The 27,840-nt window shown below is 39.6% G+C and overlaps 1 protein-coding gene across 18 annotated transcripts in view; it reads left to right on the forward strand.

Annotated features, from left to right (window-relative positions):
• The window catches only part of NFYC (nuclear transcription factor Y subunit gamma), a 67,117-nt gene that overhangs the window by 13,313 nt on the left and 25,964 nt on the right, over positions 1-27,840 (forward strand). For 9 of the 18 annotated variants that reach the window (XM_081085668.1, XM_081085685.1, XM_081085683.1 and 6 more), the window contains exon 2: positions 27,355-27,467. In XM_081085668.1, the coding sequence (XP_080941794.1) occupies positions 27,363-27,467 (105 nt within the window). In that variant the 5' untranslated portion in view covers positions 27,355-27,362. Of the gene's footprint in view, positions 1-158; positions 219-990; positions 1,341-6,428; positions 6,724-17,591; positions 18,573-27,354; positions 27,468-27,840 lie in introns of those variants that run through there. The other 9 variants (XM_081085684.1, XM_081085671.1, XM_081085679.1 and 6 more) reach the window with 6 other exon arrangements.

Raw genomic sequence — 27,840 nt, forward strand, 5'->3', positions numbered from 1 at the left:
AAGATCATACAGCTAGTAAGTATAGGTAGCTATGATTCAAAATCAAATTTCTGACCAAGAGCATCAGTTCCCACCCTGCCTTCTTTAAGAGCATTAAAGCTTGAATCATGTAACCAGAGACATTGGTTTTGTCTCAGAGTGATCTGTTTTTTTTTTAGGGAAAGACAGTGTACTTAACTGGTATGAAGGGCTGCCGAGATCCAGGACCAGGGAAGACTGTAAGTTGGAATCCCAGAGATCCCAGGAGGCTTTTTGTCCCGGCTAGGGAAGGGAAAGCTATAGTAAGCAAATAGATCAGACTGCCAAATGGGAATTCTAGGATAATTTGAGTTCTCTTCCCACTAGCAACTTGAATTCTACTAAGGTGACTATTGATGAGAAATAGGGGTAGAGTGTGTGATGTTTATTTTTTGAGAACTGCCAAGAACTAATAAAAACTATGTCAAAGATCTTCACAAAATATCAACATAAATGCTTGGTTTAATCTGATACATCAAAAGCAGAGTCGAAGGGGTTGGCTTTTGGAAGACTAGGCATACCTAGGCCAGAATTGGTAGTGAAAGGCATGAATTTCTGACATAAAAACGGGGAATACTTTTAGTAGCAGCTGGTAGTCCTCCTACACTGCCCTTTATGGCTCAGAAGTTGCTTTCTGCAGGGTTGCAGAGTATGCTGGAGATGAAAGAGAGACATTCCCTCATAGTAGCTTTAGGACCTTAAGTCCTGTGTAAAACAAGGAATTTGGATTGGATGACTTTAGCACTTTCTGTTTCTTTCAGTGCTTATTCAGTACTGTATACTGTACATATGTTATTAGTTCATTTAATTCCTACCCTGGCTCTGTGATATAGATGGGGGTATCCAAATGTTACAGATTAGGAAACCGAGGCTCAAGGTTGGTCCAACATCATACAATCTATCCTATTTAATAATAGACAAACATGGTAATTAACCATACCTCCGCTATGCTTCCCATTGGCTAATCAGCAGGATATGCAAATTAACTGCCAACAAAGATGGCGGCCAGCAGCCATGCAGCTGAAGCGAACACGAGGCTTGCTTGCTCCAGTGATGGAGGAAGTCAAGGTTCCCTGCCTGCCGCAGCCCAGCTCTGAGCTCTGGAAGCAACAATGTTTCAATTATAGAAGCTAAACAAACCCCAGATATCTGCTTTCAGCCAGCCGGGGCCTTTGAGCTTAGAGCACCAGTGATGGCAACAGAGTTTCAATTATAGAAGCTAAACAAACCCAGATTCCTGCTTTCAGCCAGCCGCAGCCTCAGAGCTGGATCCAGGCCTCAGAGCTGGAGCTGGCTCTCAGCTCCAGTGACAGCAAAAGAAGGTAAATAAATCCTAGATAAAAAAAATAATAATAATAAAAAAAAGAGGCTGGGAGCTTCAGTCGCTGGCCAGCCTGAAAATGGCCCTCAGCCCCTCACTCAGACTGGCCAGGCACCCCAGTGGGGATCCCCACCCTGAAGGGGGTGTGACCAGCTGCAAACAGCCATCAGCCCATCATCCAGGCTGGCCAGATACCCAAGCGGGACCCCCACCCTGATCCAGGACACCCTTCAGGGCAAACCAGCCAGCCCCCACCCATGCACCAGGCCTCTATCCTATATAGTAAAAGGGTAATATGCAAACTGACCCTAACAGCAGAAAGACTGGGAATGACTGGTCACTATGACACACACTGACCACCCGGGGGCAGACGCTCAATGCAGGAGCTGCCCTCTGGTGGTCAGTGCGCTCTCACAGGGGGGAGCTCTGCTCAGCCACAAGCCAGGCTGGTGGCTGCCAGTACAGCAGTGGTGGTGGGAGCCTTCCCTGCCTCCTCAGAAACGCTGATGATGTCTGACTGCAGCTTAGGTCTGCTCCCCGCTGGCAAGTGGACATCCCCCGAGGGCTGCCGGGCTGCCAGAGGGATGTCTGATTGCCATCTTAGGCCCATCCCCCAGGGAGCAGGCCTAAGCCAGCAGGTGGTCACCCCCCGAGGGGTCCCAGACTGTTAGAGAGCACAGGCCGGGTTGAGGGACCCCCTACCCCCGAGTGCACAAATTTTTGTGCACCGGGCCTCTAGTATATATATAAAACCCTAATATGCAAATAGACTGAATGGTGGAACAACCGAACAACCAGTCTCTATGACGTGTGCTGACCACCAGGAGGCGCGGTCAAATCATGACGGGCATCAGCCCTGCTTGCATCTGCTGCTGGTGCCGGCCTCAATTGCTCTGCTGTCGGTGTGTGGGAGTGATGGTGGTGGGGGAGCGGGGCTGTCAGCAGACAGGGGACTGGGGGCTGTGGTGGGAGGGGCCAGGCGGGGGTGTGGAGGATGGGCCGAGACCTGCCCCTGTGCTCACCTCGAAGCCCACAATTCCTTTCATGGTGCATGAATTTGTGCACTGGGCCCCTAGTTAATTAATAGGTAGAGGAATCAGAATTTGAATCCAGCTCTGCCTGACTCCCGAGTGTTATTTTGCCATAGTGACACTGATTAATAATCAGTGATGTAAAAATGTCTTTCCTATTATTCTGCCTCCCGCTCCTCAAATGAGCTTCTTTGCTTCCTTGAAGCTGACTTGACCCCCACGTTTTGGGGTTAAAAGAAGGTGTGGTGTGTATAAGGCACACACTGGCCTGTTGACCTTCCGCTTTCTCTTCCCAGGCTGGTAGTTATGCAGAATCTGTGATCTAAACTTTTGAGAAAAGAACTGCAATGTCTGCAACTCTGTGTAGCTTCAGAACTCGCCCCACAACACACCGTTAGCATAACTAAACTCTTGTTTAGATGCGATAGTGAAATTGCCATGCAATCCCTTAATATTTTTTTACTGATTGATTTTTTTTAATATATTTTATTGATTTTTTTACAGAGAGGAAGGGAGAGAGAGATAGAGAGTTAGAAACATCGATGGGAGAGAAACATCGATCAGCTGCCTCCTGCACATCTCCTACTGGGGATGTGCCCGCAACCCAGGTACATGCCCTTGACCGGAATCGAACCTGGGACCTTTCAGTCCACAAGCCGACGCTCTATCCACTAAGCCAAACCGGTTTCGGCTGATTTTTTTTTTTTTTTAAACAGAAGAAGGGAGGGGGAGCAACATCAATTTGTTCCAGTTATTTGTGCATTCATTGGTTGATTCTTGTATGTATCCTGACTGGGGATTGAATCCACAACCTTGGTGTATCAGGATGACATTCTAATCAACTAATGTACACTACTTCTAATGATTTAGTTGTTAGTTATTTCAAGTCCTTATAAGTTACAGATGTGATTTGCTACTGGCTAAAGACTCCTAATAGTTAAGTAATAAAATTTGTATCAACTTGCCCTGGACATTGTGGCTCAGTTGGTTGGAGCATCGTCTGGTACACTGAAAGGTTGAAGGTTTGATTTCTGGTCATACCTAGGTTGCGAGTTTGTACCCCATTTGGGGCATATGGGAGGCAATTGATCAGTGTTTCTCCCTCTCCTTTCCTCCCTCTCTGAAATCAATGACAATGTCCTCAGATGAGGATTTTAAAAAGTGTCAATTTATGTGGTTTGTGTTTTCAGATACTTAGCTGGATCTCTAACCAACAGATAAAATTCAATGTCAGATTTCTGGTTTTTAAATTAATGAATTAATGAAATTGGGTATAATGGTTTATGCTATCTGTATATACATTTGATACCTAAGTATTTCCTTGGATGTGTCCTGAAGTGCTCCATGTTTTGGTAAGCAGTGTGATGCAGGGGAAAGGGTTCTGCCTAGGTGAGACCTAAGTTTGCATCCTAGATATATGGCTAGGGACCATATATCCTAGATATATGGCTCTTTTACCTATAAAAGGGGATAGGAGAATTGGAGGGATAAAGTATTGCGCATAGAACCTGGCACTAGTTGGTGTTCAGAAATTATTTCATATCAGTGTGGCATATGAGTAGAATGTGTGTAGAGACATTAAAGTGGCAAAGTGATAGGATAGGCAGCCTTGCTTCTATTTCAGGACTCACCGAATCTCTGCATATGCCCATAATGAACTCTCATATGAGATCAACCGAGGTATTTCTAGAAAAGATCTAGTCTACTTGGTAAAACAGATGTGATGGTTAGTCCTGGGCTACTTAGCTTTAGTGGGAGGAAGCAGTTCTGAGGAGATTGTTAAAGGCCTTAGGTAATAGTGAGATGTTTCTATTTGAATATTCTGTAAAAAAGGAAAAAAAAGATATGTTAAACGGATTTTCACCATATTAGGATGCTCCTCTTAAAACCTAAACAGTTGGACCCAAAACCCTTACGTAAATCTTCGACCAACACTGGTAAACTTTAGGACCCCAGAATGCCTTCAGTAACCACAATACTGCAGGTTTCCCCCGCTACCCGAACGTAGATAATTTCTATGTAAGCCATAATAGTGTGAAGTGAAGAAGCAATCACCTTAGGACACATCTTGCTAATAGATGCCCCAAATAACTCGAGATAAAGCACAAATGCTCACAGATACAGTTTAAAGCTGGTTGATGCTTACTTAGATGCTTAGTGTAGTTCCTGTGGAAGGAGCTTGATGCTGCCACTCCCTCTGCTAAGGTGTTGGCAGCAAAACAGTGACTGCTATTTTTGCTTTTCTTCGTAAAAGAGAAATCCTCTTCAATTTCTTTTAGTTAGCAAAAACAGGTACTAATGTAGGTCTTTTGTAAAATGAAGTGGCGTAAAGCGAACTTTCGAAAAGCAGGGGATACCTGTATTTACAATAGCTCAGGCTGAGATCATCCCTGCTGTTTATTCTTGAAAATGTGGTAGAAAAATTTACCCTCTGTATCAGCAATTTTCTACCAGTGGGCAAGAGACACATTGATGTGCCGCAAGAATTTTTAAAACATGCAATACTTGACTATTTAGTCAGGGACACCAACCTCTTTTACCATAGATTGTCAAATAAAAAAATGACAATCCAACAATAGCCATCCAGTGTGAATGAATCAAAGTTATACCTATTTTTTGTCAGATTGGCAAAAATGTAATATATTTTTTGGTGTGCCGCAGCATTTCAGTAATTAGTTTGTATGCCATGAGATGAAAAGGGTTGAAAATCACTGCTCTATATCAAAACTGTAATGTATTTTTTTTATTGATTGGTTTTGAGAGAGAGAAACATCAATTTGTTGTTCCACTTAAGTTATGCATTCATTGGTTGATTCTTGTATGTGCCCTGACTGGAGATCAAACCTGCAGCTTTGGCATATCGGGACGGCACTCTAACCAACTGAGCTACCTGGTCAGGACCAAACTCTGTGTAATACTAAAAACTAATCAACATTTTATGACCACTCTAAATAATTTAGTTAATCCACGATAAATAAATTCGTTAATCCATCAAGCTATAACATTATATTCACTGATGTTCTATCTTCTTTGCCTTCCCCCCCTCCCCATCTTTATCATTATATTTCCCTCTTGGGCTCTTGGTAGACTTTTTGGAAATGCCACTGTTTTTGTCACCAACTTCATACATTGCCCCAGAATTTTCCTATTTAGATTAGTTTGTTTCAAAATAAAGTGATTTGCCCTGGTATTAATATGTGCTTTTAAAATAACTGTGGACTCGATGACAGATGCCTTTTTAGAAATCCTGCATGGACCTATGAACCAGGAGGTCATGGTTTGATTCCTAATCAGAGCACATGCCTAGGTTGTGGGCTCGATCTCCCCCGGGGAGGGGGGAGTGTGCAGGAGGCAGCCCATCAATGATTCTCCCTCATCACTGGTGTTTCTATGTCTCCCTCTCTCTTCCTCTGAGATCATTAAAAATATTTTTTAAAAATCCTGAAAACCATTGTATGGCCATTGATACCACTCTTTGTTACTGTTAAAGAAGCTGTATTTTCTTTGGAGCTATTGGAGCACCCCACCCAATTTTTGTTTCTTCTGTTAATGTTCAACAGAAAACTGAGGATAGTTAAGTCACAACTTTCCGATCTTGTGCACATTGCTTCTCTGGTTTACTGCCATACGATACTGTAGCAATATCTTACAGACATCTTTGATGGCCAATCAGAAGCAGTTAAATTACCTTAAATTTTTAAATGGAACTCTGACAGCCAATAAGAAATCCTTTGGGTGGAAACTGTAACAACCCTTTCGTGTGATTTTAAAAACAATTCTAAATTTGCAGTATTCTCTGTTTTGGAAGCACTTGAGGCCCTACTGCATCTGCTGTGTGCATTTGCTAGGGATTTCCAAGCTTTAAGTTCCCTGTAGTTTGAAGTCTGGATCTGACCCCTGTTCTGCTTCTCAAGGTAACTTTAAAACAGGAAGTGTGCAAAGGAGGTAACTGATGACGTGAACAGCCAATCATGGCTTTGTGTTCTTAGCCAATAAAACAGTTCAGCCAATGGGACCACTCTGGAGGCAAGGTTTGGTGTCAAATAGCATGCTAGATTGAATGCCTTTGACTGTTAAAGTGGAAGGAGGCTGCAGGGCTTCATTGGAGCCTCGGAGTTTTTCACTGAGGCAGGGGTCAGCTGAAAGACAAAGAAAAATGGCGAATAGTTTGCTGGGGGGTGGGGGGACAGCTGTTCGGGTTTTCACTGGAGTGGACATTCCAGACTCAGGTTTCTGCATCTCCTGCTGCCTTTTGTTTCCTCCGTCCTTTTTGGGGGGAGGGATAGGAGTGACTTAAATTCTCCCTGTCCGAGGAGATATAAATAACTACATGTAAAATTAATGCAGTTCCCGGTAAGTTTAATTCTTTGTTCTGTGTTAAAATGGTAGAAACTGTTTAGCTTCAGAGAGTGTAGACAAGTTGCACTGTTTCAGAAAATGGCCACTTTACATTCCATGCATACCTTTTGGTGCACCTAGAATACCTTGCTCTGTTTAGATTTTGCATGCCCTTCAACCAGGATTTCTTTTCCTAGTTGAGCAACAAGATCAGGTACATGAAAAAAGGCTAATAATTTCTCAGGGGCATACAGAAGCAAAGCACTTTCTCTTTGCATTGGGTAAACTTAACTGTTTTCCAAATAATTTTCCTTTGTTCAAGTGCACTGAAGCTTTTCTACAGAATAAGCTGAGTTGTTGTAAGACTTTTTCTATTTCCATGCACTTTATTGACATCTGTATTTTCAGAGATGGAAGCAACACTATTGCTATTCTCAATTTGTGTTAAAATATGATTTGCACTGATGCAGGTTCTAATGGTGAAGGCCCACATGCCAATGTGAAATTCTCGCATAACTTTCTTGATTTACCTGTCTGTGCTTCTAGAGTCTTATAAGTACCAATTAGTTAAGTAATAATCTTTGTTTTAAAATGCGCATTTTAACATAGAATGCTGGTTAGAAGTATACTTCTCCACTATATTGGCAGTGACAAGAGCAAATCTTTTTCCACCAATTTCACACATTTTGTCAGGTGTTGATTTAGGTCTTTAAAATGATGTGAGCAAAATGCTTTACATTTTCTGTATGAAATATTTAAGTCCTAATTTACCTGCACTTTATGAATAGGAAAGTTAAGAGTATAGGCACTCTGTCTTTTGCCCTTGAAATTTTTTTTTTCCTTTTTAGCCTATGAAGCTAATGCAGGTTGCTAATCAATAACGAGCCAGTTCCTGTGAATAGTGAAATCTTCCATCCCATGTACTAAAGATCTATGATGCACTTGATTTTAAAAAGCAATCCTTTGTTTTCTTTTTATTTGCAAGAATGGAATGAAGGTCATTGGAACATTTCTGCAGCAGACTCAACGTGGAGCAGTGTGGCAGCCAGCAGCACTGTCTCTGGGTAGGGAGCAGGCCCTCTTAGAGGAGAAGTTTGGAGGGTGTTGATTTGCCTTCCCCTCACTTCCCCTTAAGTAAAGGATTTACCCGAGAGAATCGATAGGGGATTAGATTTTGGACTCTTACAATTGGAGTGGTATAGCAGTCAAAGTTGCTAGATGCAGGCTTCTGTTGTTGCTCGCAAAAGTGACCTTGAAAAACTGCCGAGGAGTTGAAAGATTGAAGGACAAAGTTTGTTTATACAGATTTGGACTGAAAAGCTCTATTTAAGATGAGAAGAGACTGTACTTGTGATGTTCAAGTTGAGTGGTTAGTAGGAATATGTTATAGATTCAAATTAGGAGTTTTCAAGCAGTAAGACAATAGGGCTGTATTCATTCTCTCCCACTCTTACCCATTCCCTCCCCCCAGCAAAAAAATTCTAAATCCTTTTGGTATGATTGTTGAGTGAACTGCCTAACAGATTCAGAATTCCTTGCATGCTACCTTGTCTTCTGTGTAATTTAGAGGGTTCTTAGTGAAGAATGGTATTTCAGGAGTTCAAAGTAATGTTTGTCAAACTTCTTTTGGGAATTGGAATGCTTATGGTAAGGAAACAGTCATTCTGGGAAGTTATGTCATAAGAGAAAGTATGATTAAGGATTACATTTTAACATTATTTTAATTTAAATTTTTTTTTTTTTTACAATTCATTGATTTTATGTTATCAGTTGCTTTAGGTTTTATATATAATTTAAAAAACAATTCTAGATACTAACTGACTCTATTGGCCCTGGAGTAGGGGAGACAGAAGGTAAGTGGGGCACAATATGAGGCCTAAATAAAGCTCTTTATATTAAGAACTTTGTGGATTTCAATTCTTGGAGAGATATCTATCACTATCTCTGGCCTGGATTCCTAACCTTCTTAGGGTCATGGACTCTGAGAATCTGACCTACTACCTGGAAGGTGCATATAGGCATGCCTATGCAAAATCCCTGGTCACTAGGATATTTTCCAGTGGATATTAATGGTATTTATATGATCTCTGCATTTACACTTTAACTATCAGTGGTTTTCAACCTTCCTAATGCTGTGACCCTTTAATACAGTTCCTCATGTTGTGGTGACCCCCAACCATAAAATTATTTCGTTGCTACTTCGTAACTGTAATTTTGCTACTGTTATGAATTGTAATATAAGTATCTGATATGCAGGATGTATTTTCAGGGGTCGCAACCCGCAGGTTGAGAACTGCTGATACTAGATCAATATTTCCCAGAAAAATTAAAACTCAACTTCCATAAGGAGCAAAGACTTTCTATAACTAACTGTAACTTAGACTAGGGGTGGTTGTGTGTGGGTGGGGGAGGCTTAGATAGGGTCTGAGATTTGGGCATTTATTTACTCTGATTACAGTATTTGAGGTAGCATAGTGCAGTAGCAAAAACAGGCTATTTAAAGTCAGGAGACTTGTATCCAGGTCCCTTCACAGCTGTCACCAGCTTTATGAGCTTGAGCAAGTCAGCCATTTAGTGTCAGCTTCCTCACATGTAAAAACGGGTCCTAAAAATAGCACCTTCCTATTTAGTGGTGAGTCTCAAATGAGATCTTGTATGTCATAGTGCTTTGCAAATTGTGAAGTGCTACATAATCTTAGTTGTTACTAATTCAAACTATTAGGGGGTAAGTGCTTATGAAGATAAATGTGGCATCAAAGGAAAAAAATGCCAGTATTTTAACATGTTTACAGAGGAGTTTATTTAAATCTGACACATTTCTTTTAAACTGATTCTACATGCCTTCACTTGCATATTCCTATTTATGTTGACATGACTCTATGTAATGCACTGACACCATCAAACCTTCCCTTACCAAGATTCCTATGAAATAATTTAAACCCCTTTGTCAGAAATTACAGGTCTCAGAATAAGATGATATGGGAATGGTGATTTTTTGGAAACCCTTAGTAAATTTTGGAATCTCTCAGATAAAATATGGAAACCGGTTTCAATATGATACTGAGATTTGCATTATAATTCAGGTATGTTGTAATAGTTGCAGATGTTTACCATCAGAAGTTACATTTTTAGTTTACGTACCAAATATTTATAAAGTAAACTGGGAGCCATTATTTTGTTTGCTTTGTGGTCATATGATCACCTTTCCGTCTGTTTTCAAGCTTGGAAGACAGTTAATAGCTTGCACAGTAGTAGCAAGCAAATAAATGTTGGACTGAAGAGTTTAAAAAAAATAGGTCTTTCACCAAAATATAAACATTAGCATAAATGTCACACAGTTGATGCCCACTGTGATATACATTTTCAAGATAAATGGTGGAAACCCATGGGGATCTGGTTCTCACCCATTTTACATACCCACTGTCCCTTATTTTTAGGACTCTTTTTTTTTTTTCTCTCCTTGGGGTGGGGTGGATATTTTGTGATCTATTTTATTTCCTGTCCTATTAAGTCACTTCCTTTCAGTCATGGTCAGTCAACATTGATGTCTGCCTCCTTTCTGTGCATTAAAAGAATCATATTCAGACAGAATAAGGCCTGACAAAATTGGCATTGGCCTCTCCAAATAAAATTCCAGTTCCAGGGATGCATATGTTTGAAAATAGCTGTCATGGTCACTGTGGGCTTTTTGTTCCTAAAATAAGATGAGGTCTCCTTTAAAGAAGCTATATACATACTTTTGTGGAGACTTCAGTTACCCAGAAACGTTCTTAAAGCTAATCATTTATAGATGGTCTTCATGAATGAAGTTATTTTTGCCTATTCCTAGCCTTAATAATACATGCATACAGTTTGTGTGAGTGTGTGTGTTTGTGTGTGTAATTATTTATTTTGTTAATCCTCATCTGAGGATATTTTTTTCCATTGATTTTTAGAGAGAGTGGAAGGGAGGGGGAGGGAAGAGTAAGAGAGAGAGAGAAAGACATAAACATCGATGAGAGAGAGACACATTGATTGGTTGCCTCACACATGCACCCCAACCAGGGCCCAGAATCGAGCCTGCAACCGAGATACATGTCCTTGACGGGAATCAAACCTGGGGACTCTTCAGTTCATGGGCCGATGCTCTATCCACTGAGCCAAACTGGCTAGGGCTGTATATTCTTTTCTTTTCTTTTTTTAATATATTTTTATTGATTTTTTACAGAGAGTAAGGAGAGGGATAGAGAGTTAGAAACATCGATGAGAGAGAAACATCGATCAGCTGCCTCCTGCACACTCCCTACTGGGTATGTGCCTGCAAACAGGGTACATGCCCTTGACCAGAATTGAACCTGGGACCCTTCATTCCGCAGGCCTATGCTCCATCTACAGAGCCAAACCAGTTAGGGCGGGCTGTATATTCTTAAATTAGGTTCATGGAAGTCACTGAGGGATCTAGTCGAGTTCCCTTCTTGTAAAATGGGGAAGTTGAGGCCCAGGTAGCTTAGGTGCTTCAATCTTTTCAGCTTTTTAATGCCTGGTTTGTGTAAGTTCAGAGATTTAGCTCCCACTTAGTTTATTCCATGTTTCTTATATTCCTCTAGGTTGTTTTTCCTTTTTATTTTTCTTATTTCTCTTCCTTTTGATATATCTGTACAGGTTTGCTGTTTGAACACAAAAGGAACAAAGAGAAAAATGGGCCATGAAAGAGGTTCAGAAGTCAATCTGTTGGTTAGAAAGTCTGCTGTGGCAGCAGACTTCCCATCCCGTTGAGATCTGAAGATCTCTTGCCTCAGCCAGTTGCTTATTCAGAAAGCTGAGAATCAGCTAGGAAGCTAATGTTGCCCACCTGGCTGAGGTGTCCCAGAGAAAGTGGTACTTTATGTATTACCAGGAAGAAGGTATACAAATATAACACCTGCATGCCAGTTAGTTGTGTTTTGTTTTGTTTTTGTTAATACTCCTCAAGAACAAGCTAATTCCCAAACAAGTTTGGGCCTGGTTCTTCAAGTGAGTTGTAAAGCTAGTCTGTATTTAATAAACAAAGATCCCAGGATAATTTCAAGGATTTGACAAGTCTGAAAAGAAATCATTATAAGTATACTCCCCAAATAATATTTTAATTATGCCAACTTTAATCTTTACCACCAGCAAGGTGGCATTGTATACCAGCACATGTGTGTTTGTGTAGTGTGGATTTGGTTTTTGTTCTTATTTTGCATATTCTCTGATCAACCATAATATACTTGAAATTTTTTAATTTTTTTTTTGTAGTTGGATTTCTTTATATATACATATATGTATACACACACACACACATTTCAGAGAGGGTGAGAGAGAAACATCAATGATGGAGAATCACTGATCCGCCTGCCTCCTGCACGGCTCCTACTGGGGATCGAGCCCCAAACCCAGGCATGTAGCCCCGACTGGAATCAAACCCGGGACCCTTCAAGTCTGCAGGCCGAAGCTCTATTCACTGAGCCAAACCGGCCAGGCTATAATTGGATTTCTTTTCACCACCTTCATTTATTTGACCAGAAATTATAGTTTATTGAAAGAATGAGAGCTTAGATGGTGTAACTTAGTAATATTTAAGTCCTGAGGTATATTGTGACTGAAAATTATAGGAGACACAGATAAATAGTATCTACTTCTTATCTGTATTTCCCAGAAGCTTAGTTTTCTTTTTAATCTGTCCTTTCTGCTGCCTCAGTATTGGGCCCAGCTCTTTAAAACTTGGTTAGAGCCTATTTTTATTATCACCCTTATCTTTCTGTCTCTCCTTTTGGCACATCCCAAAGTCAGAACCCACTGTTCAGTAATTGACAAAGAGTTTTTCTCTATTTAGAGTGTTTACTATAAATTAAATTTTTTGCACCCTGCAATGAAAAAGGGCAGTTGAAGGATAAGAAATGAAGATAAATTCCAGTGTAAAGACAGAACTAAAGAAAAAACACACCTAGTAAATGTTTAACTTTAAGAGGCAAAACATAGCTGTGACCTTGTGTTCTTTAGTTCAAAGGGAGAATAGAAACTAAAATAACCACAGCAAACAGCAGTGCTGATTCACCTGGTTATCTTTTTTTTTTCTTCTTGGAAGTGCTATCATTTTGATCTGTCTCCATAGTTTCAATTAAATAGAAAACTAAAGGGAAAACCTGCTCTACTGGAAATATCCAGATAAAATGAATCTTTCCTTTATTTATCTAAGGTATATAGTTCTTACCTTGAGAAAATTCTAAAGTTGGATGCTTTACACTTCCTTTCACTAATTCACCATACATGGATGGAGACTTCAAAAATGTATACAGCCCTAACCGGTTTGGCTCAGGAAGAGCGTCGACCTGCGAACTGAAAGGTCCCAGGTTCGATTCCGGCCAAGGGCATGTACCTTGGTTGCAGGGCACATCTCTAGTAGGAGGTGTGCAGGAGGCAGCTGATCGATGTTTCTCTCTCATCGATGTTTCTAACTCTCTATCCCTCTCCCTTCCTCTCTGTAAAATATCAATAAAATATATTTTAAAAAAAAATGTATACAAATAAAACTTTACTCCAGGATTTAACAATCTGGTAGGGGAGATAGCTATTGTATATCAAGTATATGAAACCGAAATGGAAAGTACAAACACAATTTAGAGGAGAAGAAACCTTTAATGGAGGAGGGTAGATTAACTGGGCATTGGACTCAGGGAGGTAGGGACAAGGGCATTCTAGGCATGGGGAACAGGAGGAGCAAGGTCATGGTTCAAAAAGTACAGTGAGGCTGAAGAGAGCAGTAAGTGGTCTAGTCTGTTTACAGCATAAGGAGATGAGTTACGGGCAGAAGGAAGTGGAAAAAGAAGTGTGGAGAAGTAAATTGGGTCAGATGTTGGAGGGCTTTGACTACCTAGCTAAGAAATTCAAACTGGCCGAAACCGGTTTGGCTCAGTGGATAGAGCATCGGCCTGCGGACTGAAAGGTCCCAGGTTCGATTCCGGTCAAGGGCATGTACCTGGGTTGCGGGCATATCCCCAGTGGGGGATGTGCAGGGGGCAGCTGATCGATGTTTCTCTCTCATCGATGTTTCTAACTCTCTATCTCTCTCCCTTCCTCTCTGTAAAAAATCAATAAAATATATTAAAAAAAAAAATTCAAACTGCTTCTACTTGGCATTGGTGAGCTGTTGAAGATTTGGGGTAATAGGTTGATGTGGCATTATCAGAGCTTTGCTTTTATAAGATTTGTAATCATTATATAGAAGTGAGTAGAATTTGAGTAGCAGACACTAGAAACAGTGAACAGTGCAGTGGGTTTACATACTAGATTTACAGCCCTTATTGGGTTGTTATGAAGGTTAAAGTAATGTCAAAAGCTTAAAATCAGTCCTGGTATACAGTGAGTACTAAATGAGTATTAGCTATTATCATCATTATTTTTACTACATGGAGGTGATGAAGGCCTGAATAAAGTTAGTGGCAATGTGAAGAAAATCAGGAGATAGACACTTATTACAGAATTTAGAAGTTGATTAGAAATTGTTAATGTAAAAACATTCAAACCTGTAAAGAATTTTTTGTGAGTTTATTTGAGCCAAACTGTCGACAGTTGCTAGGAAGCAGAACCTCAATGAATTGAGATAATGCTCCAGAGAATGGCGGGGGCGGGGGGGGGGGGCGGGGGCGTGGGGAGAGATACACGGACTCCTGGGATTGGATAAAAAGTAAAATGATAGGCACATACTTAAGTGGGTGCATGATAGGTAACAGTCAACAATGAACATGATAACAATAACAATGAAGGAATTTGTGGTATCTGTCCTGGTGCCCAGGCACATTAGGTTGTACCCCAAGGGGTCCAGAAAAAGAAGTTACAAGTTACCCAGACATTTCAAGGATATGTTATAGATGCAAAAAGATAGATAGGCTCAGTTAAGGTAAAGGTTGACCTTGTCAGTGAAGATACCGGCCTAGGACGTAACTGCCCACCATAACTGCTTTTAGTTAAAGTTTAATTTCAGACCATCCTTTGTGGTTACTTTAGGTCTCTGAGTTTGCAAGACTGCCATGCAGGCGTTTCCTGAGCTTGTCAGGTTAGCATGTGGCCCCTTTTGTCCATAAAATGAAGATCAGAGACTCAGGATGACTCTAAGATTTCAAGCCTGGGTACCTGGAAGAATTAGAAGGAGCAGGTTTGGGGAAAGAGAAAGATGTAATTTTGGATATATGAAGTATGAGTGGCTTTCCTGTAGGACTGGAACTTAGGAGAAATATCAGAATTGGTAATGTATATTTGAAATTTAAGCTCATAGATATTGTAGCTGAACTTGGGGAATGGATGGGAGAAAATTGAGGGAGAGAATGGACAGAAGAACCAGAAGAATAAAGCTTCATGTTAGAGATGGAAACAAAAATGGGGGACCTGGAAGTTGAGACATCTAGAAATGAGCATGGCAGAGTCCTCTAGGTCAGTGTTCTAAGATTTTTAATTGCATACTCTTATTACCTGAGCATGTAGCTCTTGTATATGTATTAGTATTCTTTACTATAAAAATTCACTTGGTCATTTTTTTGAATATTAGTTTAGTTGAAACTAGGGAATGTCTGTAATTTCTCTATCCAGGCATACATGAGTAAGTAAAGGTGTCACTTTTAGTAAAGCCCACATTTTCCTCAGACTACTTAGAACACCATGCGTGATCTTGTGACAAGTTAAACTGAGGGCATTGGTACCAGCCCATAGGTTAAACATTCAAAAAGCTAATATTAACATTTTCAGTGTGTGCCTTGAAAAGATTAGAAATACTTACTGCCCTACAATCTGGCGGCCTTCACTTGTTCTGAGATGTACAAATATTTCCTTGAAATGTTATGCAGCAGTTTCTTGAGATTAGTTATATATATGTATATGTATATTTGTGTGTATGTGTATAACCTGAAGCTTTCTTGTTTAAACTTTAAGGATACACACACACACACACACACACACACACATCTCCATCCAGTGCGAAGACTAGAGTGATTTTATTTCTGAGTTGCATTGGGTTTAATCTTACTAGTGCTAGCTTTTGAAGTCTCAAATAGAAGAATTCTGTGTGAAGCCAACCATAAATACACATGTAGGAATTTGGCAACATTTGCTTAGCAAGTAATTTATAGCTACATGATCATGATAACAGTGATGAGTAGCACACACAAGATGCCAGGAATAGGATAGCCACATCTGTAGGATTTAGGAGAATTTTTACTATAAGGCGCCTATATTTAGTTTCTAGGCTAGGTGTGTTGTAATTATCCTCAATCTAAAATAAAGGCAATAATAACCCTGTCTAGAAAAATAGTGGTAAATTTCCAGCCATCTTACTTGGTTATTTATATCCTGAACTCCATGATTATTTCTTTCCTGGTAATTAAATGACCAAAAGCCCAAGAAGTTATCCTTTAAGGTAGTTAATAGTATGTAATGCTTTTACTAGTACATAGTATTTTATAGTTGATGGAGTGATTTTATATTTATTCTCTCATTTGGTATTTACCTAAGGTAGTAGGACAGAGGATTACTACCCTATTTTGGGATGAGGAAACAATAGGCAGAACCTAGTCACATAAGCCCTGTGCTCTTTGCACTGCACCTTGTTATTGTATTTGAAAAACAAGGTAAAGCTGTTCTATCTTATGGGGCTAATTCCTCCTCCCACCTCTCCTTTTCCTGTGCTTCTCTTCCCCCAAAAGGCACACATTTTTAAAAAGGAGGTGGGGAATTTTCTCAGTTCAAATATAATCTAATGCTATAGGACTAAACAAATTGATCATAAAAGGATCAAATATTGAATCAAATTGAATTATTTTTAAAGATTTTGTCAAACAAGATAGGTGATCCAGCCACCTTTTAGAACAAAGCATAACTACTACCAGTGTGTTGGAAAATTGTCTTTCATCAGTCCTAAATTCATTAAGGTCAGATAGGGTGGTTGAAGGACTTTTTCCAGATACATAGGTTAGAGTTGTGTTGTGTGTTCTATGGTGTTCCATAGCTTGTACATGCATACTTTGTAGTATGTATTGAGCACCTCTAGATTTGGATTCTTATCTTGAATCAGAGATTGGTATTTTTAGATGTCATGGTATTCTTAAATAATCAGTTACTTTATAGTTCTTAGTTGTGATTTATATTCCTTGCTTTAGAACAAAGGAGTTCCACCATGTTCACAATGTAGCAATAGTTATAATTTGGAGGACTACATAAATTTAGCAAGATGATACGGAACCATCTCCAATAAAGAGGCTAGGCCAGCCGCGGGCAAACTACGGCCCGCGGGCCGGATGCGGCCCGTTTGAAATGAATAAAACTAAAAAAAAAAAAACCGTACCCTTTTATGTAATGATGTTTACTTTGAATTTATATTAGTTCACACAAACACTCCATCCATGCTTTTGTTCCGGCCCTCCGGTCCAGTTTAAGAACCCATTGTGGCCCTCGAGTCAAAAAGTTTGCCCACCCCTGGGCTAGGCTAAGGCTATTCCTCTGAACTATTGTATAGTGAAAAAATAGTGTGACTGACTTCCCATCATTAGGCCTCCAGAGAGAGTAGACTTTGAGCTTGATCTGCCAGAACTTTTTGTCTCCGCTCTGGATTGGTGACCAGATATCTCCAAGTCCCAGTCCTTGTGGACAACTGCAGCTTTAACAAGCTTGAAAACCTTAAGTTTTCTACTTTGAAATGTCTTAAGAATCTGGCATCTTGGTATTTTGGAGTACGTTTTTCAGGAGAAGGATCGGGAAATCTAAAGATAAAAGGTTTAGTGGACTTATGTTTCAGGCTGAGAAGACCCACAGGTTCTTGAGTTTTTGGCCCTCTACTAAGCTATCAATTCTAAAGAGGGAGAGCATGCAGTGAAAGAGCACAGAACTGAGAATCAGCATATGGGTTTTAGTTCCAGCTTTGGCATATACTTGCCCTGGGACCCAAGGCAAGCCCCTCAGTCTGTCTGGATAAAGTATCTTTATCTGTCAGATGGGAATATCAGTACCTGTGCTGTGTTTGCAGTGAAAAACAAATGAGATAATGTAAAGAAAACTATGAAGTGTAAAGCATGTACAAATGTAAGAGATTAGCATAACCATCTCAGTTGCTTTGCACTCTTTGAAGTGGTCTTTACATTCTCAGTTCCAGACAGCTGTATGCATGGGGATGGGAGATTTAGGATTTGGCTGGCTTGGATTTTTATTTTCTCATACCCACCCTCCTCCTCCCTGTCCCCCTTTCAACACTTAAATCAATGATAAAAGACACTAAGCAGAGAGCAAAATTCAGTGTGTCTGTGAATCAAGAATCCATACAGCCAAATCAATACAGCCAAGCTCATCTTGACATTCTTTTAACACCACACAGGATTTTAATTGAGAAATCTCTGAGGGTGATGATATGCCATCTGGCTTGTGTATGAGGCTTGGTACGTATTGCAACCTTCTAATGTATTTTCCCATTTGTGTGCTGCAGCTGCCCTGTGAGGTGCTGCTATAGGTGAGCAGAGACTCAAGAAGTTAAGTGACTTACCCAGGATCCTAAACATACTAGTGAACTGGTGCACTAGTATGAAAGGAAATTAATTAGAAGGTGGTTGGTGGGGCAGGACTGGGCAAGAAAGGCCGGACACGCCCTGGAGCCAACCTCCCACGGTCCGGTGGGGTCCCGGTGGGGTCCCTCGGTGGGGATTGGGCTGAAACCGGCTCTCCGGCATCCCCCGAGGGGTCCCGGAGTGCTAGAGGGCACTCTGCAAAGTTCCTGTAGTACAGAGTGTGGAACGCAAACGCAAGTGTGCCGTAAACCAGATTCAGGGCGGACAAGTGCCCCAGCAACAACATAACCTACGGCTGAAGGTGGAATCACGCAGCCCCGTGAGGTCAGTACTGACCGGTCAGATGGTGGGAGGGACACTTAGCATATTAGCCTTTATATAGAGAGATAGACAGCAAGTTAGTGGCCAGAGAATAAGACTTTCCAGGTCCAGTACATTTTCTTTATTTACCCTTGTACTTTACTACCCCCTCACTGTTGGCAGCTGAGTATCCATTGGTGCTACTGACTGACCTAGAGACATTAAAAGGGGAAGGAAAAAATAGAAAAGTGTTTTAGAGTGTGGGAAGAGACAACAGAGAAAAGAAAGATGCTTACATAATAGGAGACCCCAGTGCCATTAGCATCTTCTCTTTTATGCTTGCCACAGAGATGTTGGGAGCAGGGAACAAGTGGGTAAAAATAATCTTTGGGTTAAGGATTTTAAGTCAGTTAAAAGCTGAGACTGCTCATCTCTGAACAGTTTGAAAGGACATATACCTTAAAACTGCAAATGAACAGCTATACTAAAGAACAGAATTTAAGAACTTTGCATTTTTGACTCCACCATTTACTATATTGTGCCTTGAGTAAGCAACTTAAAATATCCATCCTCAGCTTTCCTATCTGTAAAATTGGAATAATATTAACATCTTTATCACTAAGCTGAATAACGATCAATTGAGGGTAATGAATGCATGTGATAAGTAGTTTGTAACTCTAAAGCAGTGGTTCTCAACTTTGGGCCCTTTTAAATACAGTTCCTCATGTTGTGACCCAACCATAAAATTATTTTCGTTGCTACTTCATAACTGTAATGTTGCTACTGTTATGAATCGTAATGTAAATATCTGATATGCAGGATGGTCTTAGGCGACCCCTGTGAAAGGGTCATTCAACCGCCAAAGGGGTCGCGACCCACAGGTTGAGAACCGCTGCTCTAAGGCTCTTAGGTTGGCATCTTTGAAACATTCTTCAGAATCACACTTCTCACTTCTCCTGAGCATACACAAACACAGAATCCTTGCAGAAGCTGGACAGAGGTTGTTCTCAGGGTTTCTGAGTCTTACACAGGATCCAGTAAGTAAAATGGCTCTTTGTTTTAGGATAGAATTTGATTCGGGCTACAGGCACTATTTCTGTTTCTAGCTCATGTCAGAATTCTCTTTCAGGCTCAGGGCCTGAAAAACCAGTTACTCATCATTCTTTCTGCAAGAATTTATTCATTCCTATTAGATTGGAGGGTCAAAGAGATTAACAAATATTTCTTTGGGGCAGAGGGTCTAGCCCAGCTTATTCCTGATGGAGATTGAACAGGTGAGGGAGCCATATACAGCTGTGTAATTTAGGGCAAGCTTCTTAGCCTCTGGCACTCAATTCTCTATCAGTAAATGGGGAATAACGCTGCCTTTATCATGGAAGGATTCGATGAAATAAAACTCTTAAATATCCTTTAGAACTGGGTTCTAAATGTTACTTGGCCCTTTTTTGTAAAGGACCAGATAATATTTTCAGCTTGCAGGTCATAAGATTTCTGTTGTAACACTTCAACTCTAATGTTATAGTGTGAAAGCAGTCAGAGACAATGTAAATGAATAAGGGTAGCAGTCTTCATTAAAACTTAATTTACAAAAGGAGGCTGCAGACCTTTGCATTAGAATACTTCACTATGCCGAAACCGGTTTGGCTCAGTGGATAGAGCGTCGGCCTGCGAACTGAAGGGTCCCAGGTTCGATTCCGGTCAAGGGCATGTACCTGGGTTGCGGGCATATCCCCAATAGGAGATGTGCAGGAGGCAGCTGATCGATGTTTCTCTCTCATCGATGTTTCTGACTCTCTCTATCTCTCTCCCTTCTTCTCTGTAAAAAATCAATAAAATATATTTAAAAAAAAAAAAAAAGAATACTTCACTAAAATATATGGTCTTTTCCCCCATCATACAAAATACCGATAGTGTTTTATTGTTGTCATATATGCAGGGATGGTTTAAGTTGAACATTGATGAAGGAATGAGGAAGAAAGTCTATAAAGTAAGATGTTTACATACCATTTCTATTCCACAGAAACGGGTTTTAAAATGTACTGTTCCTGGCTTCCTGTCAGTTTCATTGCTTATACCAGTTCCTCTGCCATCATTTATAATGATGTTATGATCTAGTTCTAGCCACTGTTTAAAAGATTACATTGAAGTAGATATCAAACAGAAACATGTTTTTGTTTTTGAAGGAAAAGTTGTTTCTGCTGCTGGTTTAAAAATATGGTGGTGTGAGCAGATCTTTAGGAAGAGCAGTGTGCAGCCAGTTCCAACTGTTAGTCTTTTGGGAAGCATGCTTTTTCCAGTAGGTGGTTTGAAAAGCTTCATACTTAGCCTCTTAGAGCTAGAGACAGACACACACTCAAACACTAAACTTGGCACTAATCAGGAAAGAGGTCTCTAGTAAGGCTACATTATTCTTTCTTAGAGTAATGGGTGTCATCTATATCCAGTTATGTAAGGGTTTGGAACTTAGTAAAGTTTCTGGCATTAAGCTTAATGCTTTCTTGTTTAAGTAGAAACCTTAGATGAGCTTAAATAGACTGTTGAACCCTCTTTTCTGGCTAGTCATCCTGCCTTCCTTTGTATTATTCACTTAGTGACTTATAGGCCTTCCATATCAGACCACCTGTCAGCATATTTTTGTGTTCAGTATACATCAGTCCTGGAGTGGCTCAGTGGAGTGACTGGTTCAAGATGACCAGTAGTGGGCAGCAGGCCAGTTCACAAACATAGGCCTTTTGATTTCCAGAGCAGTGTTATGTTTCTTTTTCTGAAATTGTCAATTTGAGGTCGGTTTTTTTGTGGAGAGGATATGCCTCCTTAAGGCTTGAAATGTTTTTTCAGCCATGATGGATAATGGCATATATCCTTCTGTGTAAACATGAGAACCAAATTGTCTGTTAGTAGAATTATTGTTTTGAAAATCTTAGTTCTCAAATTTAGTTTTAATTTTTCTTTGTAGTTTGGAAGAATATCTAAAGTAGCAAGCACAAATTAGCTTTAATCCTACCCCTTTTCTTCTTATCCATCTAACTACTCATATTAATATTTCTTCTTTCTCTTAAACTCTCTCTCATCATTTGAAATATAACATTCCAATAGTTTAGCTAATTCAAATAAACCTGTAACTAACTTTGATAATTACCTGAAGCAGCACTGGAACATAAAATGCATGTGATAATACCGACTGGGCTTTAAAATAAAAATCATGTCATCTCATGACATAGGAAAACATTATTAAAATGCAAGTCAAAAAGGGAGTGAAGAAGATATGGGCTTTGAACATAGGGAGATACTTGTTGGAATATGTTAAGTTGAAGACACAGGAATAATTGAGGACACTCATAGCAGCCTAAAAGCTGCAAGTTTGATGGGGGGGGGGGGGGGGGCTGTGGACATTAAGGAGAAAGATGGTAACAATGTTTAGATTTGTTTTTCATTCAGAACAGGGCTAAGAGATATTGCTTATGCTTGACATTGAGAGCATTGTTTCTTAGGTAAAACTTGACTGGGATGAGTCAGCTCTTATACTTCAATAGAAGCAGCATTGGTCAAGGGATTTATTTTAGGAGAGCTTTCTGTGGTGTTTTTTTTCTTGAGTAGTTGTGATATTAGAGTTTTAAAGTATTATCGCCCCAAAACATCTAATTTGGTTTTAGTTCAAAGAGCTGTATTGTGGGTTTAGGCATATTATAAAGGACTTTTGTAGAGAGAATGGGTTAAATGCTAAGATATAGGAGAGCTAAAATCTAAAGGTATAGAGTTTTAGAAATTAGGGAATTTGCACTAAAACCTTATATTTGTTTGTATTTTGTGAGGATAATCATTTTGATACATCCTTTCCATGTCCAGGCATATCACTAAGGGAGGATTTGGCAAGCATGGTACCTGGTCAAAAGCAAAAAGTTTGACAGATTTCTAAGAGAATCTTAAAAGAGGAGCACTAGCCCTGGCTGGTTTGTCTCAAGTGGATGGAGCATCGGCCTGTGGACTGAAGGGTCCTGTGTTTCATTACGGTCAAGGGCACATGCCTGGGCTGTGGACCCGGTCCCCCGTTGGGGGCGAGCGGGAGGCGGCTGTCAATGATTCTCTCTCATTATATGATGTTTCTTTTTCTTTTTTTTAAAATATATTTCTTTATTGGTTTCAGAGAGGAAGGGAGAAAGAGAGAGAGAAACATCAATGATGAGAGAGAATCATTGATCAGCTGCCTCCTGCATGCCCCCCACTGGGGACCGAGCCCGCAACCCAGGCATGCGTCCCTGGCCGGAATGGAACCCCGGGACCCTTCAGTCCGCAGGCTGATGCTCTATCCACTGAGCCAAGCCGGCCAGGGCTTGATGTTTCTTTCTTTCTAGCTCTCTTTCCCTCTCCCTTCCTCTCTGAAATCAATAAAAATATATAATACATATATTAACTGGATATTCAAATGACAGCTAGATTGGCCACCACTGAGTGATCTGATTGAATCATCTCATTTCCTCCATGGTTTTCTCCTTATTGTCCTGGTAATGGGTGGCCAAACAGGTATTTGCCCTCCTCCTACTTACCTGTTATCATAAATCTGTCCTGGTCTCCTTTCTTTCTTTCTTTAAATAATTCTTTATTGTTGAAAGTATTACATATGTTCCCTTTTTACTCTCATTGACCCCCTCCAGCCCGCCCCGTCCCCCACCCCAGGCCTTCACCACCCTATATCCTGGTTATCCTGGTCTCCTTTCTGAGAAGGTGCTGACTTTCAAAAGATTTATATTTGGGAATTGTAGGCAGCCATGCTTTCTGCCTTCCAGTCTGCCTTACAAAGTTCAGGACCAACCGTGTGTGTGTGCGTGTGTGCGTGTGTGCGTGTGTGTGTGTGTATGTGTGTATGTGTGTGTGTGTGGTGTGTCGGTACCCGGGTGTCTGGACCTGTATCCTTCCAATCATGTGGATTTCTGATTATAATCCTTACTTTAAAGGCCCATCAGGAACCTTGTTTATTTTGTATAACCACTTCCTTTGGTTGTTCAAACACTCCCAATAAATCTATTTCAGGGCCAAGCTTTCCAGGAGGCCTCTTTTTCTCAGAAAGGCCATACCCAGCAACTCTCTTGCCCTTTTATTTGGGATAATTATCAGACTGCATGCTAGATGCTTTGAGGAATCCAGAAATGAATCAGGTCCTAGCCATAAGGAGCTTGTAAACCAGAAAAGGAAATGATAAGACATACACATAAATAATGATCATACAAGCTAATGTGGTGAGGGCAGAAAGAGATTACTGATCAAGGGCTCTAGGTTCATAAGAAGGAGTAATCACTTCCAGAGCGGGTATTTAGAGAGACTTGTGGAGAGGTGGCAATTGAGTTGAACATTGGAGCAATAGCCTTTGCATGATGGACTTTGATTCTTTCCTTTCTAGCTTTGAAAAGCAAACTGTTTTTGTGGGTTTAGGCATATTATAAAGGACTTTAAATAAATTTAAAGTTTTTAAAAACATAAATTAATAGGTATTGGGAATTGAGATTGCATCTAGCAACAACCATTCAGTATTTCCTCTGATCCTGAAGTCTTTACTAAATAGTTAGGGAGTCTATTCAAGTACCTATGAAGTAATTAATGAACATGAATTATAGGTCTACAGTGATAAATTTACAATCAATAATGAATTAAATCTGGAAAATTCTATACTGCATTTTTCATCAGAATGATCTAAGTTAATGTGGCTTGGTCTTAGGGCAGTTTTGTCCTTGTCAACTATATATAAGTAGTTTTATCCCATCATAGAGATAGCAATTTAAAAATGGAATCAAAAGGGTCGTGGAATATAAATCTCTTTCTTACTTTAAAATACATACTTTTTCTCATCATCCTAGAAGATGAACCTAGCATATTTTGCATGGGCTGTAGATGTTATAAATACACTCGTTGCAACAAAATCTGTTTTGTTGCAATTAATATATTAATTATAAAGATAAGTGATAAGATTAAGCCTGCTTTATATTTTTTAACTTTTTGGGATGCTTGGTGAACAGAAGCTGTTTTATGATTTAGAAGTTAAATATTTGATTAAGTTTTGTTATTTTAATGTTAAGTTTTACCTTGGTCAGAAAATATTAAAAACCTCAATTTGTTTTCATAAAATCTTTTGCTTGAGATTTGGTCTGTTTTTTAAAGGCCCATGTAAAAACTGGACCTGCTTTAAGGAAAGCCTTTGGAATCAAAGTACTCATGTTTTCTAGGAATTTACAGTAACAATTTGTGTTCTTCCAATAGGTATTAAAAGAAGTAACTACTAATCATTTCTGTGCAAAGATGCTAGAAAATATGCCCCAAACTTTTTTGTCTTTTTCTTCAGGATAGGATCTTCTGTTTCTAATGAGGAGAGTATCTTTAAAGTCAGGAATTTATAAAAAGAGGTTCTTGGATAGAAAAATCATAAAAGCTGTAATTCTAAATCCAAAGCTCAATTGGAACTTGGCAAATTCAACTTCATGTATAGAATAGAACTGTCCAGAGCTAGACAGAATGCCTTACCAGTAAGCTAGTTTCCCAGAACTGGAGAGGGATAAGCTCATATTTACACTAAATGATACTTAGGGTGGGATTGAGTGGGCTGGGCAGAGGTTGAAGTAGAGCTGTGAGCATTTTTAGAGGGGTGGGCCTGGGTGGCTCTTAATGTCTTTTTCAGTCCTAACCTTCTATGATACACTAAAACATAAAGGACATTTTTATTGATGTATTTTGTGTTTATCTAATTCAGATGGGCTTCTCAAGTTAAAAACGTAACTTTTAACTCATTTTTGAGTTTCAGAAATATTTAACTTCTATTTTGTACATAATCCCCACTTCAACAGTGTGAGGCTCTGAACCAGCTAACGAGGACATTCGCGATCTATTGACTACCCATATGTTTGTGAATTGATTGCGCCAAGACATCCTTAGTAGGGGTAATGCAGAATTTAATATCAGACTGTGCACAGGTGGTTTTAAAAGTGTTTCTTGAATTACTCACCTTTGTAACAATTGTTGGGAGAGATCAGAGGACATCACAAAGTTGTCACCAATTTTCTAAATCTCACAGACCTTTACACTCAAACTAAACCCACTCATCATTAGCAAGAATACAAGATATCACACTGGCAATTGTGACTGTAGTAGATTGCATGGCAGATTTTGCTAAGATCAGGCCTGCCCATAGATCCATACAATAAAAGGTTAGATTCTTATTTTAAAATTTTAAGGAATTATTTTCATTTCCAGAAAGATTTTTTTTATTTGCCCCATTTTAAAAGGTTAGCGAGTCTCACTTTTTTCATTGTCATGAGTATCTCGTAAGACTCTATTAATAACAATAAATAATTAAACTTCTCTAGATTATCTTGATATCTTTGTTCTCAGTACACCTAAGAGAATAATGTAATACGTTATTCGCATATGGTGATAAGTGAAAATGTAATGGACGCTGAGAGGAGGGCCTTAGTTGGTTATTTAGGACTCAGGATCTTATCTAGTCATTTCCAACTGTGATTCAACACTCTCCACTTAATTCCCTCCAGGAACTCTAAGATCATATTGTTTCCTAGTACTTAGAGTTCCTGTTGATGTATAGAGCTTCTTATGTAGGCCTCCAGCACTAGAAATGTGCTCCAAGCCATTTCCCATTACATCATCACCCACTAATGTCATTACATCCGAGTGAAACCTGCTTTGAAGATTGTACTCTTGTTTTCCTTCCATTTCTTTCCTTTTATCATTTTCTTTAGAAGGAAAAAGAAAAAATCAGAGACCTCTAGAACATTTCAAACATTTGAATGAATCAAACGTCCTCACAGACTAAACCTAGATTTGGCAGCCTTCATTCCACTCTGCTGATGGAATGATCTGCCCAGCATGTATCCACATGGACCCTGGAAAGTAACATGTTTGGTGCTCTTCTTTCAGCCCTTCAGAATTAGTTCTTAGTGACTTATACACTGAGTGGCCAGATTATTATGACCACCCCATCAGTACAATTAAGTGAATTAGTTATACAAATAATAATAATAATTTTTTAAAAAACCTTGAGAGTATTTGTTTAGGAAGTTTTCAATATTCAGTATTTTTGGAAGCGTCAATGAAGCACTGATGGGGTGGTCATAATAATCTGGCCGGTCCTAATAATCTGGCCACTCAGTGTATAGTTCTCTGTCAGCATCCTGTCACTGGCATTATTAAACCTTTTCAAATAATTTCCCAGAATAGAAATTCTTAGGACATCACTGAGTTTCTAGTTCTTTGTGTTTGATTAAACTGTTTTTTGCATTTGAGTATTTGCTGGGTAAACATTTAAGACATCTGGAGTTTTTTACTTTCCCCCTGGAATCTTTTAAGGCATTACAATATTATCTACAGTTATAGCTGAAGTGGCTTCTTTTGAACCCATCAAAAAGCAGTTGACTGAATGTAGGTTCTGACCCTCTTCTTTCTATTCTAAATTTAATTCCCCATTGTTGCAAAGTTAAATGAGTCCAGCCTGCATGGCTCAGTGATTGAGCATTGACCTAGGAAACAGGAGGTCAAGGTTCGATTCCCGGTCAGGGCACATGCCCAGGTTTCGGACACCATCCCCAATGCGGGGCATGTAGGAGACAGCCAGTCGGTGATTCTCATCATTGATGTTTCTATCTCTCTTTTCCTCTCCCTCCCTCCCTGAAATCAATAAAAATATATTTAGAAAAAGAAAAGTTAAATGAAGTAGTGTAAACATCCACAAGGAAAGATATAAATAACGGGCAGAAAGTCTGACTTTATTATTATTTTTAATGTGTCTCATGTATGTATTTGTTTTCAGTTGTCAAAATGTCCACAGAAGGAGGATTTGGTGGTACCAGCAGCAGTGATGCCCAGCAAAATCTACAGTCCTTCTGGCCTCGTGTCATGGAAGAAATACGGAATTTAACAGTGGTAAGAAAGGAGAAACTTTTAAAGAGTCTAAAGAGTTATGAGATGAATAACCAAAACATAGACTAAAACGTGTAATCTCAAGCACATTTACAAAGGCATAATTTATTCCTGATCTCTGTGTTCACGTGGTTTTCCACAGAAAAGTCACTCTTTCTCTTCTGCAGTCTAAAGGTGATGGTTTTATCTAAACTGTCTAGATATAAAAGAGAGGGAAGGAAAAATAAAATTATAAAATTATTACTGGGGTCTATTCATATTTTAAGGGGATAATCTCATGGTTAAGTTTATCAGGTTTTAGTCCTGGGGTCCGCCTGGTATAAAACTAGTGCCCTTCTAGAGTGTGGTCAGAGTAGGCCAGTATAGCAAGTCTACT

Source organism: Myotis nattereri (assembly GCF_964212035.1).
Source record: "Myotis nattereri genome assembly, chromosome: 3".
NCBI lineage: Eukaryota > Metazoa > Chordata > Mammalia > Chiroptera > Vespertilionidae > Myotis > Myotis nattereri.